Genomic DNA, 12,644 nt, shown 5'->3' with positions numbered 1-12,644 from the left:
TGCAGGAATGCTGGTGTTTCCCAGTGACATATATGGAGTCTCGTGACCTATGTTGAGTCCATGCGTCAGATACGTGTTCAGCCACAAGGAAGTGAGTCTCTTTTACATGGAGCAAATTCTGTACTCGTTTTAAAGTAAAACATCTATCAAAGATCTCAAAGCTCCTTAATGAAGTAACATTGATTAATTACCCCGCTATCAATTTGTTACCAATAATCAAAACCGGATATTTTTCAGAGGTTTGAATTTACTCGTATTTGAAGTTGTCGAGTTGGACTAGCTCTGAAGCTAATAGCTTTCAGACCTTTCTGTTGTACTTGCGGCACCGTACCTCCTAGATGCATCCTTCAGACAGTGGTGTATATGGATTGCTAACAGGCAAAGAGGATGTTGTGGCAGCTTCCAACAAAAGCATAGCAGACATTTACTTAGCAGTCCATGGTTTTTATTTGACATTGTCATTTTGAAGAAACATTCCCACAGTTACAAAATAGGCTATTTTGTTTGCAAATGTAACATTGACCAGAAGGCAATATTTTGATGCATTGGTCCTGATCATCCATTGCTACAAAAGCATTATATAGATTTCCCACCCCCTCCCCCCCAAACCCCACCCCTTAACTAGCTGATAGGGTTCTGTATTAAGCAGCTTGATACTATTGCATCATTGTGAGACTTAAGGCAATAAATAAGAAACCATCTCTTGGTGACTATAAACACAAAATATACATTCAAGAGTATTTATTAGTTAGGGATGCAAGTCAAATGTATTGCTGTTGACAAGGAGTATAATCTCATGACTAATAGTTTTGGCTGCAGCTAAGCTCAGATTTCATATACTTGCTACCTTACCTGTGACACTTCAAGGAACCCCATGTGTGTGGCTAAAGGCTCCATACAAACAAGTGCTCCTATGAGAACTATGATAGCTTCAAAGCTGTATGACTGAAGTGTCTGGCTTTTCTGAAACACCTGTGTGGGCTCTAGAGCTGCTCCACCTACTGGGATCCAAGAAAAGTAGCAGGACAGTTGTCCTAACCCATCTTTGCTCTTCTACAGTTAGAAGAAGCACTGGTAAGACTCATTCACACCACCATACACACGTGCACACAGCTAGCTGGATAAGAAACTCATTCACTTTAAGGCCTAACTTAAGAAAAACCTGCCTCTTCACATTGGGAGCATCCTAACTTTAACCTTTACTGCCACCTACGAGCTTACTAAAGGCTGTGCAAACCGCTTTGGCTTTCAGTTCGCCATCATCTCTTAACTTGTCCCTGTGTTAACTGTGTTCAGTTAACTTCCTCTAACACAGCCTATTCAAGGCTTTTGTGGGAGAGGGGAGTCTAAATACACTATCTACTGTAGCCAAACTAAAGCTGACAACAAGCGTCTCATTTTTGCCCTTTAACTCTTAAAGGTTCTATTAGACTTTCAGAGCCCTTGGCAATTAACTGATACATTCAGCCGTAGTACCTAGTCCCTGCAGATACCATTTAGCTCTTGGAAATTCCAGTTGATTGAGAGGCCTCTTACCTCAGATAGATATTAACCATCCTCCAATACCATGTTTTTAATGGCTGTCATCTCTACAGCCTGTCCTAGACGAGACCACGTGTTTAGTGGAGCTGTAAAAGTGGAGTCTTTGGCTGGCCAGCTGATTCTGTTCCCTGCATAGGGGTCAGATCCCTAATCGGAACAACTAGAGCAATGCTGTCTAGTGTAGTGGGCAATTGTTTTAATCCATGTGGGAAGCTGTTAGCAGTCTTGGTGTCATATGAGCATGGATATTTATAAACAGGGAGGATCATTTTATTGTGTTTTCATCTGGCCTGGTCTCGTATGGTGGTCTGTGGTCTGCACTCATAAACATTCTTACAACGTGGGAGGGAGACCCTGTGGTAATGATATTTCTTTCCCTGAGCTGCACTCCAAACCATCCATCCTCCACGTCCTATCTTCCCAAATGGAAAAGGGGACGCTAATTAGTTTGCTCAGCTGGCAGAGCAAGCTTGCAGATAGGGGGTGCTAGTGGCCATGGGAATGCTGGGGTGAAACAAACTTGGGGAGGGTATCATGTTCACTGCAGCATTGGGTGGGGGGAATTGTCTGTCTTCATTGTAGAAAAGACCTAAGTGTGGGAAAAATTTCCTAGAGCTGGGATAGGAAGGATATTCAAATAGTGAAATTCCCACTAATATAAAACTAGACCTTACCTTATGTAAGGATCCTAGAGGCACTTGTCTGTCTTGTGCTTGCTTTTCCCTCATCTGGACATAGTGGTGCTAATTCCCTTATTTGTTAACCATCAAAACTCATCTGATTTCTAGAACCATTTCTCCTCTTGAGGCTAACCTTCCCCAAATCTAGACACTTCTTACATCAGAAGGTGTGCTGAATGTAGAAAATGGAATTTAATCACAAAGAATCTGTTCTGAGATGCCCTATTATCCCGTTACCACTTGTTCTAAAGAAAGCTATAGCAGGCATGTTGGAATGTTTGTTCATTTTAAAAGGCAGCAGATACTTGAAAATCCTTCCTTAATACAGTAATACTGGTAGAAGTTTGCCTTTACCTCCAGTCCTTTCACACCACTTAATTCTCAAACCTTTTCTCCAAGAACCTCCAAGACTCCCTTGAAAGAGTCATCAATTAAAGGCAGAAGAGGGACCATTAGATTTAGGCTGACCTGCGTTACCCAGGCCACAGGATTTCATCCAGTTACCTCTGTATTGAGCCCAAAGCATTGGTTCTGTCTCACAGCCTCCCCGTCCCTGCAGTGAGGTGAACAAGTAATACCTATGGTACCGCTAGGGAAAAGGACTCCTGGAAATTGTGACTTTGTGCAAGGTCACACAGCACATACTGTAGGCCTAGAAGGGCTGAGTCCTGGTTACTGTCAGTTAAATCACACACCCCTTCCCTTCTAATTTGATAGAGGAGCCTGTCTGCTTCATTTTTTTCCAAAGCATGGGGAAAATCAAGTGATTGTACAGATGGCACTAAGGCACTTCTGTGTTTATATGCTACACCTCTCCTCTAATGCTGCTTTGTCTCCAAAGTCGGGCGTTGGGAATCTAGCAGAGACTTTGTGGTGAGTACTTAAACGGTGGCCATGCTGCTTGTAAAAAGTAGAGGGAACTGGGGTTGTTAAAAAGCCATGGTTAAATAGTCTGAATGTGCCTCTCCCCCCCCCACCCAAAAAAAAAAAGTCCAAGGGCAGATGGATTGCAGTAATAGGAATATTAAACCATTTTTGTCTAGAACATAGAAGGGTTTATTGCTGTAAACTCAATAGCAAAACCTGCCCCTGGCTCTGGGTTCAGTTCTTGTAGCTGAACTATCCTGGAACAGTAGTGGTGGTGATTTTGTTGGCACGGTTTTCCTTGCTGACTGTAGTACCTGCAGCTAAGGGATGGGTACCATTAACGTCCACCTGCCATTTTCCAACTCTTATCCTCCCACTCCAGATGCCACTTCCAAAATTCCAAACACTTAATGTTTGTCACCGCTCTGCCCCAACCACAGCCGTTCCATCACCTATGTGAAGAGTGCCTGTGGTTCCTGCTTCCATTTCCTTCCATCTGTACTCTACTTGCCCCCGGCTTTCTGTTCTTTCATGCCCTTCCTATCACCACCAAACCACCTTGCCGTTGTAAAGAGAACTTTCTTTGTACATCACGCTAATCCCTCCCCCACGCGCTCTGCAACATCTTGTCTAATTCTGTCCTCCGCGCAACTAACACAAAAGTACAATAACTTCCATGGATGTAAACCCGATGGCCAAGAAACCCCACGCTTGCTGCTCAAGTCTCCACAGAGAGGGAAGCAGGTGGGGAGTGCAGCACAAGGAAAATCAAGCTGGATACAATCTGGGGATTGTTGGAATACAACGCTGTGTGCAAACCATCTCATGCGCACAGCAGGAGAAAGGCAGCAGGAGCTGGAGAGTGAGAACAAGCAGCAAAAAGGTCAGAAGAACTAACTCCAATGGAAGTGTCTTTGGGGAAACCCTATCTCTAGCCTTTATAAAGTTACTCAGCTGGAAAGGAGCACAGACTTTTCCGCTTAGGGCTCTCTCCTCCTCTGGATTAGATAGTTGCAATGCTTGGAAAGGAGAGCTCCGTTACAAGCCCAGTGTCTTCCAAGAGCGGAAGCAATGGAGGCTAGATGGAGTCTAACAGGAGATGCTGTACCATGAACAATGGCCCCTGCAAACATTGGCCTTTGGTTTCAAAGAGCTCCATAGAACAATGTTACCTTTCAAAAGCATTGAGCAAGACAGAGTGGGGAACAACACAGTACATCGCGAAAGATCCCACTGTCACTCTCGGCTCCATGGGTTGGGACTGCCGCAGTGCCAGCCCGGCCCACACCTCATCTGGCACAAGAGCACGCACGCCACACGCACTCTGACACCTAATACTTTATATACAATGAACATTCCCAGAAAGAAGCACTTAATACATCCTTTAAATAACTCTGACAACAGTGTTCTGTCTCCTATCTACATGTGTCAAACATGGTACCGATGCTATGAAAATATAGCAAATATATACATTTCAAAACCCCGTATAAATTACTTACAATATACATAACGCGGAATGACAAGGGTGAGGTGAACACGGGCTGGCCGGGGGGTTTCCATGGGCACTAGCCGCCAGGGAGATTTTGCTATTGGTAGCACCACTTACCATAGCGGGAAATAATTTACATAGGCTGTGGCTGCCCAGAATAGGTGCCTTTGATTGATAGTTACCCACACCAATTGTCTAAAAGGGAGCGCTGGACAAGTACCTGCCATGGCATATCAAGCGTAGCACAGCTGTAGCTCGATATACTGTGGATTACAGCGAAGTCGGGAGTGGAAGCAGGTTGGAGTAGGAGCGGATACATCTTTCTGTCCCAGACAGAAGCAAACTAAGAACCATCTGCCCCTGTCTCTCACCACCTGCCTCTGCTGGCAGGTGGCTTATTCCCTGCGTCACCTAGTGCGTTAATTTTTTTAATGCATTTGTTGTTCCTCTTTGGAAGCTCCTAAGAGTGCTGGTGAGTAGGTTTGAGTGTCATTGGCTGGCACCCAGCCCCTGAGGCAGGGCTGCAGCTGGTGATGGTTCACTGGGGAAGTGCGTTCACATTACCGTTTGCTCATTTCCGTTTATGATTTTTTTTACACAAAAATACTGCTTTTGTGATATATTATTCCATTCTTGTTAAAAAGGTCGCATGTGTCATTGTTAGCCAAGGAAAGCATTGTTAAAGTGCTCGGCAGTACATACAAAAAAGTAAACCAAAAAAAAAAAATTACATATGTCAATACATTCCTTCAACTATAAAAACCAAGCAACCAACGCACCATACTTACCCATTCAATCCACTGGCTGGGGGAAGATCAGTAGCTAAAGGGGAGCTGGGCCGGAATGGAGCCAGCATGCCGGCAGCCCCCTCTTTTAAGTGACCAATTAAGACCCCCCCCCCCAGGTCTCCAGTACCTTTTTGGTTGAGCTGTCACTAATTGCCATGTCCTAAGACTGGCTGATTATTAGAAGTGGTGGCTTAATGTGGATTTCATGGTCATTCATATTTTTTAAATATTGAATTTCTTTAAATAAAAATAATAGTACCAAATGCTGGAGGATAACACTAGCCAATACTGAAAACTAACTGATCTGGGTGCAGATACTGTCACTCTATATTCATGCCAATACAAATATTGAATTAAATATTCCCCTGAAACCAGTCGTTTTCCTCCACAGTGTGACTGGTCTGTGAATCCAAAAGTCTGTTAAACCTTAACTACTCGCAATTTCAGCTCCTCTCTTCCCGTTTTGGCGCAGCCAGCTGAGCACGGGAAATCCTTCTTGAGTTGCTCCTTGCACCATTCACTTTACTTCGCAGCAGTTCTTGATAAAGCAACTTAACAATAACAGGCCTCTGCTTTTGGAATCTGTTCATTTTGTTTGAAGCTAGGGTCACTTAAAAAGAGAGACACTTCTTTTTAATATTGCCCTGATTAATGTTGTTTGCCCTCTTGCTGCCAACGCTAAATATTAGGTGAGACCCCTGCGGCTTCTCTCATCTGGCCTTCTTGGTGAAGCTGAGTCTCTTAGGTTGTCCTGGACTGAAGGGCCAAACAGTCTCCAACGACACCAAAAAGCTGTGAAACCATCGCTAAAGTAAACAGGAAACTGAGGCACCTTGGTAATAGAAGCTGCCAGTATGTACAACACACAGTGGCTGTGTCCATCTTCATTAGGCACTTGGGAGGCTCAAGGCAACACCTGTATTCTTAGCCGCGTGTCCCGAAGCGGCAGTGATGCTGCTAGCATCTAAGCTGGCCAAGAGCCCGGGAGGGCACAGTGGCTCCCCAGTCCTTGGTGTGGCGTGAGTGTGTCAGCTTTCCACGCCGGTTCCCTGCGACTTCCGTTTCTGACTCCGAGTTGCGGTGGAACCTTCCCGGGCTACGTTACGAGGCTCTCTCTGCCTTCCCAGGGGAGGCACAGTGAGGTATTTTCCCAGAGACCCTGCACATGGTCTCCCGTTACTTGATGCTGGGGTGGACCTTGTTCTTTGCCCGCAGTGGCTTTTTCTTCCTGACCACTGGCGCCGTGGTGGCATACGTCTTGTGTGGGGAGAGCAGAGAAGAAGCCATGCTGAGGCCCCTACTGGCCCGGACTATCCGGCTGGGCGCACAGCCGGTGCTGCTCTGTAGGGCACCCAGGGCGCTGGCGGGATGGGAGGGCAACAGAGGGTCTCCGGGAGGGTGCAGGTCAGCGTCGGAAAAGTTCTCAGGATAAAGTCCCTGTTTCCCCTGATCTGTGCTCCCCAGGTGGTACCGACTCAGCAGGTCCTCGGTCATCTGGATGTACTTCGTCCTGGTCCTCCTGCTCTGCGAGTCCTCCAGCTGCTGCTCCATGCGGTAGATGTCCTCCGTCACCTGGTTCACTCGGTCAAACTGGGCCAGCAGCATCTCGAAGAGGGAGAGGAGCCGCTGGACATCAGCATCCACCTCTGAGCTCTCTCTGGTGCTCAGCACCAGGCTGAGCCCGTCCAGCTGGCTCGAAGAGGTGGAGGCCCTGGAGCTGTCGGAGGCTGCGCTGGGGGTGGGACCCCGGAAGGATTTGTCACTGGAGGACCGGGATGGTAACGGCTCCATCCCTTCGAACCTCACCTTGTGCCGAAACTGGAAGGGAAGCGAGAGCGAAAGAGGGTTAGTGCAGAAAACAGGCACTCGTGAACCCTTGCCTGTCGCCCCAGGGTGGGAGCACCCCCTGCAGGCTCCTGCTCCAGCCCAGCAGGCAGGATGGGGGTGAGCTCTTCATGTCAGCCTTGAATGACTATCTCCAACTGCAGAGTGCTCCCCACTTGGCCTGGCCGGATGGTGGGGTGACCCGAATGAGAAGAAGGGTGGGGGGTTTATACACCCACCAGCCTGATTAGAAACCAAACTGAACCGTGGGGGTGGCACAACAGCAGGGGACAATGCTGGGGGCAGTCTCTGCTCCTGCCAGCCAGGACATGAGCACTGCCACCAGTCCTCTACCTGGGACACCAGCTATTGTTACCAGTCCTTCCGCCTCCTGCCAGTGATGGCCCCTGTGACCCATACTGCTGTGAGCAGTGGCCTGTCACCGTTTGCCCCCACCCTGCTGCACCACTGCAATGGGGGAAACAATCAGAGTGTTTGTATCACCGGCCCCCACGGCCCTGTGACTGCAAAGGCCGGCCGAAACACTGCAAAACCATGCATCCCATGTGGCCCACAAGGGACTGGCACCTCTGGCCGTGACCCACCAGCCAGGGGCCCTGGGCCTCCCCCTGGCTAGCACACTGCACAGAGGTGGAGGGTGGAGCCCTATGGGACTGTGCACCTACTTCCTTGACTTTGCTGAAGCCCATCCAGAGCTTCAGCCTGCGGACGAAGAGCTCCACCATCTCATAGTCCTGGGGCTCGAAGGCCGGGCGGTACAGCTCGAAATTCATCTCCCGGTAGCGGTGGACAAGCACCGCGGCAAACAGCCTCAGCACGATCCACATCTCCAGGATGATGTAGCTGGCGCAGAACAGGTAGTACAGCCCCGAAGGCTCGGGCAGGCAGAGCCGGAGGTTCACGCTGCCGCGGACCACAGCCAAGAGGAGCAGGAGGCTGCTGCTGAAGCTGCGGAAGGATTCCGAGCAGGAGGAGAAAAGCTGCGAAGGAAACGCAGGGGTTGCAATGAAAGGCCGTTGTCTCAATGGCAGAGTGGCCATACCCCGCCTTCGAGACTGCCTTTCGGTCCCAGACCTCCGAGCGCCTTGCAAAGGCAGGCAAGCAGCAGCATCCCCAGCTACACCACAGGGGCTTAGGAGGCGGGAGCCCTGCTCCATCTATCAGCTACAACATTGATGGGCTGCCCTGTGCCCCCTGCCAATGGGGCCTCAAGGAGTTCTTGGAGTTCCATGCCCATGGTCGCGTCGGCCACTGATGACTCTGCTGCAGGCCAGGAAGGGGCCAACTGCAGTGTGGCCCGCTCAGCTGAGCCTTGCTCACCAGAATGCTCTGGCTTGGATCAGAGTTGAGGTCTCTCTAATGAACCCTTCCCTTTTTAGCAATCAAGTCTCCTCTCCCTCAGCAACGCCCAGCTTAGGTTGAGTCTTGACTGTATAATAAAAATAAATATTTACCAGGAAGCCAAGCTGGGTGTAAGCAAGGACGAGCAGCGCAAAGGCCAGCCCGGCAGCAGCCAGCTCCTTCGTGGACTTCTGCAGGGTTTTGCCGAACACAGACCATTGCCGGACAAAGCGCAGCTGTTGGGCAGCCTGAGACCAAAGAAGAGAAGCCAGGTTTATACCCATGTGGATCAAGGAATCTGCTGCATGTGTTTCTGGGGTAGCATTCCACCCTGGGGCACTGTTGCAAAGAAACAGACACTGCATGCCCGGTGTTCAGGGTCCACTTGCACTGCTGGCATGTGGTTGATGAAGGTCCAAGTACCCTCAGCCCGTTTTCGACTCCCGCCATTAAAACATCTGCACTGGCTAAAGCAGCCCTCGGATGGGGGGTTCGAACTCATTTAAATAAACACAGCAAACTTCAGAAGAAGCGTGTGCTGCTCCTGCCGCCATTGCGCTCTGCCAGTCTGTTGCCACGTTGGTTCCCCCCCCAAACTGTGTGCGGGTGAAGTTTTTATCAGTCAAATGGACCTGAGAGCCTAAAGCTTCCTGCATGGCCCTGCGCTTCAGACTAGAGACACGTGACCTGTGCTGTCTCTCCCCTGCGTGAACGCTGGGGGTATGAACTAAAAGGTATCTAGTTTGTGTTTAATGCTTGGTAATGTGTTGCTTAGCCTCGTGCATCCAGGCTCTGGTTAAGGGGTGGGAGGGGAGGACGTTTCAGCATCGAGGGTCCCTTGCAGAGAACGTCCTGCCAGCAGCCCTGCCTGTTTATAATGAGAGAGTTCTAGTTTGAGTGCTACTTCCTCATCTCAACCGTAGCAGAATGGTCTAGGGCAGGGGGAGGCTCCAAAGGATAAAACCAACCCCATGTGTGGCTCTCTGCTGGAGCACAGACCAGTATAATGGCCAGGCTGCTGGTGTGTAGAAACTACTGGCCCGGCATGCTGGCCTGTATTATTGTCGCATTGTGTGGGTGTGCTCCCCCATCTGTCTCACCCCCTGCCCCCATTGTCTCTTGTCCGACCCTGTAAGGTCTAAGGGGTAGGGAGTATCTTTGTTCTATTTGTACAGCACCTAGCGCACATTTCTGGAGGTATGCTTAGCGTCACCAGCCCTTGTCTGAACAGCTAGTTTGCAGTTGCACTTAAGCTACATCTCATGACCATTACTATTCATTAAATACAGCTGGGTACCAGGGTGCCACGTACATAAATCTGGTGAAGAGAATATGGTCAAGTTCATCTCCTATACAAACTGGGGATTGAGCACTATGTAATTTAACCCAGGTTTATAGACCAGAATATTATAAGAGTTGGTGTATTGCATTATACTGTCTAAGGGCTCATGGACAGATCTGCAAAAGTGCCCAGTACCAACAAGTGGAATCAGGTTTTGGGAGGGGCTGGGAGCTGAGCTCTTTTGACAATCTGGCCTGCGAAGCAGAGGTCTCGTTCGCTCACTTCTCAAAGATGACTCCACATTTGTGTTTCACTGGTTCCATATCAGCTTGGTTGGTTTACACAAATGGGGATCTGATGGTCACCCTTCCATCTTCAAGGCTGGGTTTTGGAAAGTGAGATGGCTGGCGTTCCTCAGCTCTACCGCAGTATCCTAGAATCATACGACTGGAAGGGACCTCAAGAGGTATCTAAGTATTATCTAATACTAAGTATTATCTAGACCATCCCTGACAGGTGTTTGTGTAACCTGTCTGTACTACTCTTAGTAAAGGAGAGACAAGGATCTAATTACTACTCATGCTCTGGATCTAACACTGCACAGGAAAGGAGACTTGGGACAGGCGTAGCTGACTCAAATGTTGCCCCACCTGCATGACGTGCATTCAAGACCTAGCACTACCTCACAGCAGGCCCACTGCCATACCTTCACAGTCAGCAGGAAGAGAAGGGAGGCAGCCAGGCTGTTGAAGACTGAGTTGAGGAAGGCCACCTGGTAAAAGCTGGTGAAGCCCTTGCGGTTCTTCAGATAGTTTGCCCACTGCTGGTCAGCAATGGTGGCTTGGCTTAAGTGCACCACCACGGTGCAGGTGGTCAGAAGGATGAGCAGCCATTGGCTGTAGCTCCCAAACACGGCGAAGTAGGCCCTGCCTTCCTTCTTGATGAAGAGGGACTCGGAGACCACAAAATAGACCACAAACACCATGAGGAAGACCTGTAATGTAGGGGAGGAGGAAGAGTTCATCCAGAAAGAGGTGTTCAGAGTGGGGCAATGCTGATCACCCAAGGCTGCCATTACAGAACTGCAGTGCTGGCCCCTTGGAGCAGTGGCAGGGCCGTTGTCCCGTGATGGCAGAATGGGGTCCGTACTACTGGCCTTTAACTCCCATGATGATGATATGGCTGCAACCCTGCCACCGAAACTTTGGGCCAAACCTGTCCCTGGTGTAACTCCGCTGACTTGCTGGTGATAGGTGAGCACTGGAGAGTGAGGCAAGGCTCTCCCTTTCTCTGGCGCCTGAGGGGCCAAGGGTAATGTCGCCACAGCACTCCCAGCCGAGAGAGCTAACTTAGGACTCACCTTCGAGCAGCGGTGCGCTAAGTTCTTGTTAGACCCTCGTGGCCTGCCCAACCTGGGGTGGATCAAAGCACAAGGCTCCATGACTCTCCCCCAGTCCCCTAGGGCAAACTGCCTGGCTGGAGGCTCCTGGGAGGTTGGGGTTTTGTCTGTCAGAGGGCCTGCCCATGCCACAGCCCTAAGGTACCCCCCATCTGTACATAGGCCTCATCTGTTAGCAATCGCCCATAAGAAGAGAGGATGAAACGTGTCTGGATTCTGCCTGAGGGGGAATTTTTCCCTCTCCCACCCAAAGAACACTCCTCCAAAAGGGACGTATTCAGTGACTGTATTCCTTGTACTAGAAGTGGTGATGGGCATGCAGGCTTTGGGCCCAGCAATGGGGGTGGGAAACCATCATAGAATATCAGGGTTGGAAGGGACCTCAGGAGGTCATCTAGTCCAACCCCCTGCTCAAAGCAGGACCGATCCCCAATTAAATCATCCCAGCCAGGGCTTTGTCAAGCCTGACCTTAAAAACTTCTAAGGAAGGAGATTCTACCACCTCCCTAGGTAACACATTCCAGTGTTTCACCACCCTCCTAGTGAAAAAGTTTTTCCTAATATCCAACCTAAATCTCCCCCACTGCAACTTGAGACCATTACTCCTTGTTCTGTCATCAGCTACCACTGAGAATAGTCTAGATCCATCCTCTTTGGAACTCCCTTTCAGGTAGTTGAAAGCAGCTATTAAATCTCCCCTCATTCTTCTCTTCCACAGACTAAACAATCCCAGTTCCCTCAGCCTCTCCTCGTAAGTCATGTGTTCCAGTCCCCTAATCATTTTCGTTGCCCTCCGCTGGACTCTTTCCAATTTTTCCACATCCTTCTTGTAGTGTGGGGCCCAAAACTGGACACAGTACTCCAGATGAGGCCTCACCAGTGTCGAATAGAGGGGAACGATCACGTCCCTCCATCTGCTGGCAATGCCCCTACTTATACAGCCCAAAATGCCATCGGCCTTCTTGGCAACAAGGGCACACTGTTGACTCTTATCCAGCTTCTCGTCCACTGTCACCCCTAGGTCCTTCTCTGCAGAACTGCTGCCTAGCCGCTCGGTCCCTAGTCTATAGCGGTGCATGGGATTCTTCCGTCCTAAGTGCAGGAGTCTGCACTTGTCCTTGTTGGACCTCATCAGATTTCTTTTGGCCCAAACCTCCAAGTCAGCCAGGTGACTCTGAGCCATGGGAGCAGGAAGCAACTATTCTCCTGAGCCAACAGCACAACCTAAGAAGGGGGTCCCCGACAGCCCTTCCACAGCACAACTGTGAAGCGCGTCTGGGAAACAGGGTCATAGCAGCAAGCAGAGCAGGGCCGAGTAACTCCCTCCGACAGCCAGATCCCAGTGACGTCCATCCACTGCGCTAAGGTTGCGACTGCGAGCAGGGCTGCCAAAGAGGGACAATGGTACCAG

The 12,644-nt window shown here is 49.6% G+C and overlaps 1 protein-coding gene across 1 annotated transcript in view; it reads right to left on the bottom strand.

Moving 5' to 3' along the window:
• Nucleotides 1-629: 629 nt before the first annotated feature.
• PKD1 (polycystin 1, transient receptor potential channel interacting) overlaps nucleotides 630-12,644 on the bottom strand; it is a 140,226-nt gene continuing 128,211 nt past the window's right edge. The window contains exons 43-46 of the mRNA XM_074965012.1: nucleotides 10,541-10,828; nucleotides 8,666-8,800; nucleotides 7,877-8,191; nucleotides 630-7,184 (exon numbers count right to left, since the gene is read on the bottom strand). Of these exons, the coding sequence (XP_074821113.1) occupies nucleotides 6,543-7,184; nucleotides 7,877-8,191; nucleotides 8,666-8,800; nucleotides 10,541-10,828 (1,380 nt within the window). The 3' untranslated portion in view covers nucleotides 630-6,542. The remainder of the gene's footprint in view (nucleotides 7,185-7,876; nucleotides 8,192-8,665; nucleotides 8,801-10,540; nucleotides 10,829-12,644) is intronic.

Source organism: Natator depressus, chromosome 10, assembly GCF_965152275.1.
Source record: "Natator depressus isolate rNatDep1 chromosome 10, rNatDep2.hap1, whole genome shotgun sequence".
Classification (NCBI taxonomy): domain Eukaryota; kingdom Metazoa; phylum Chordata; order Testudines; family Cheloniidae; genus Natator; species Natator depressus.
This window is presented reverse-complemented; position numbering and strand designations above follow the sequence as displayed.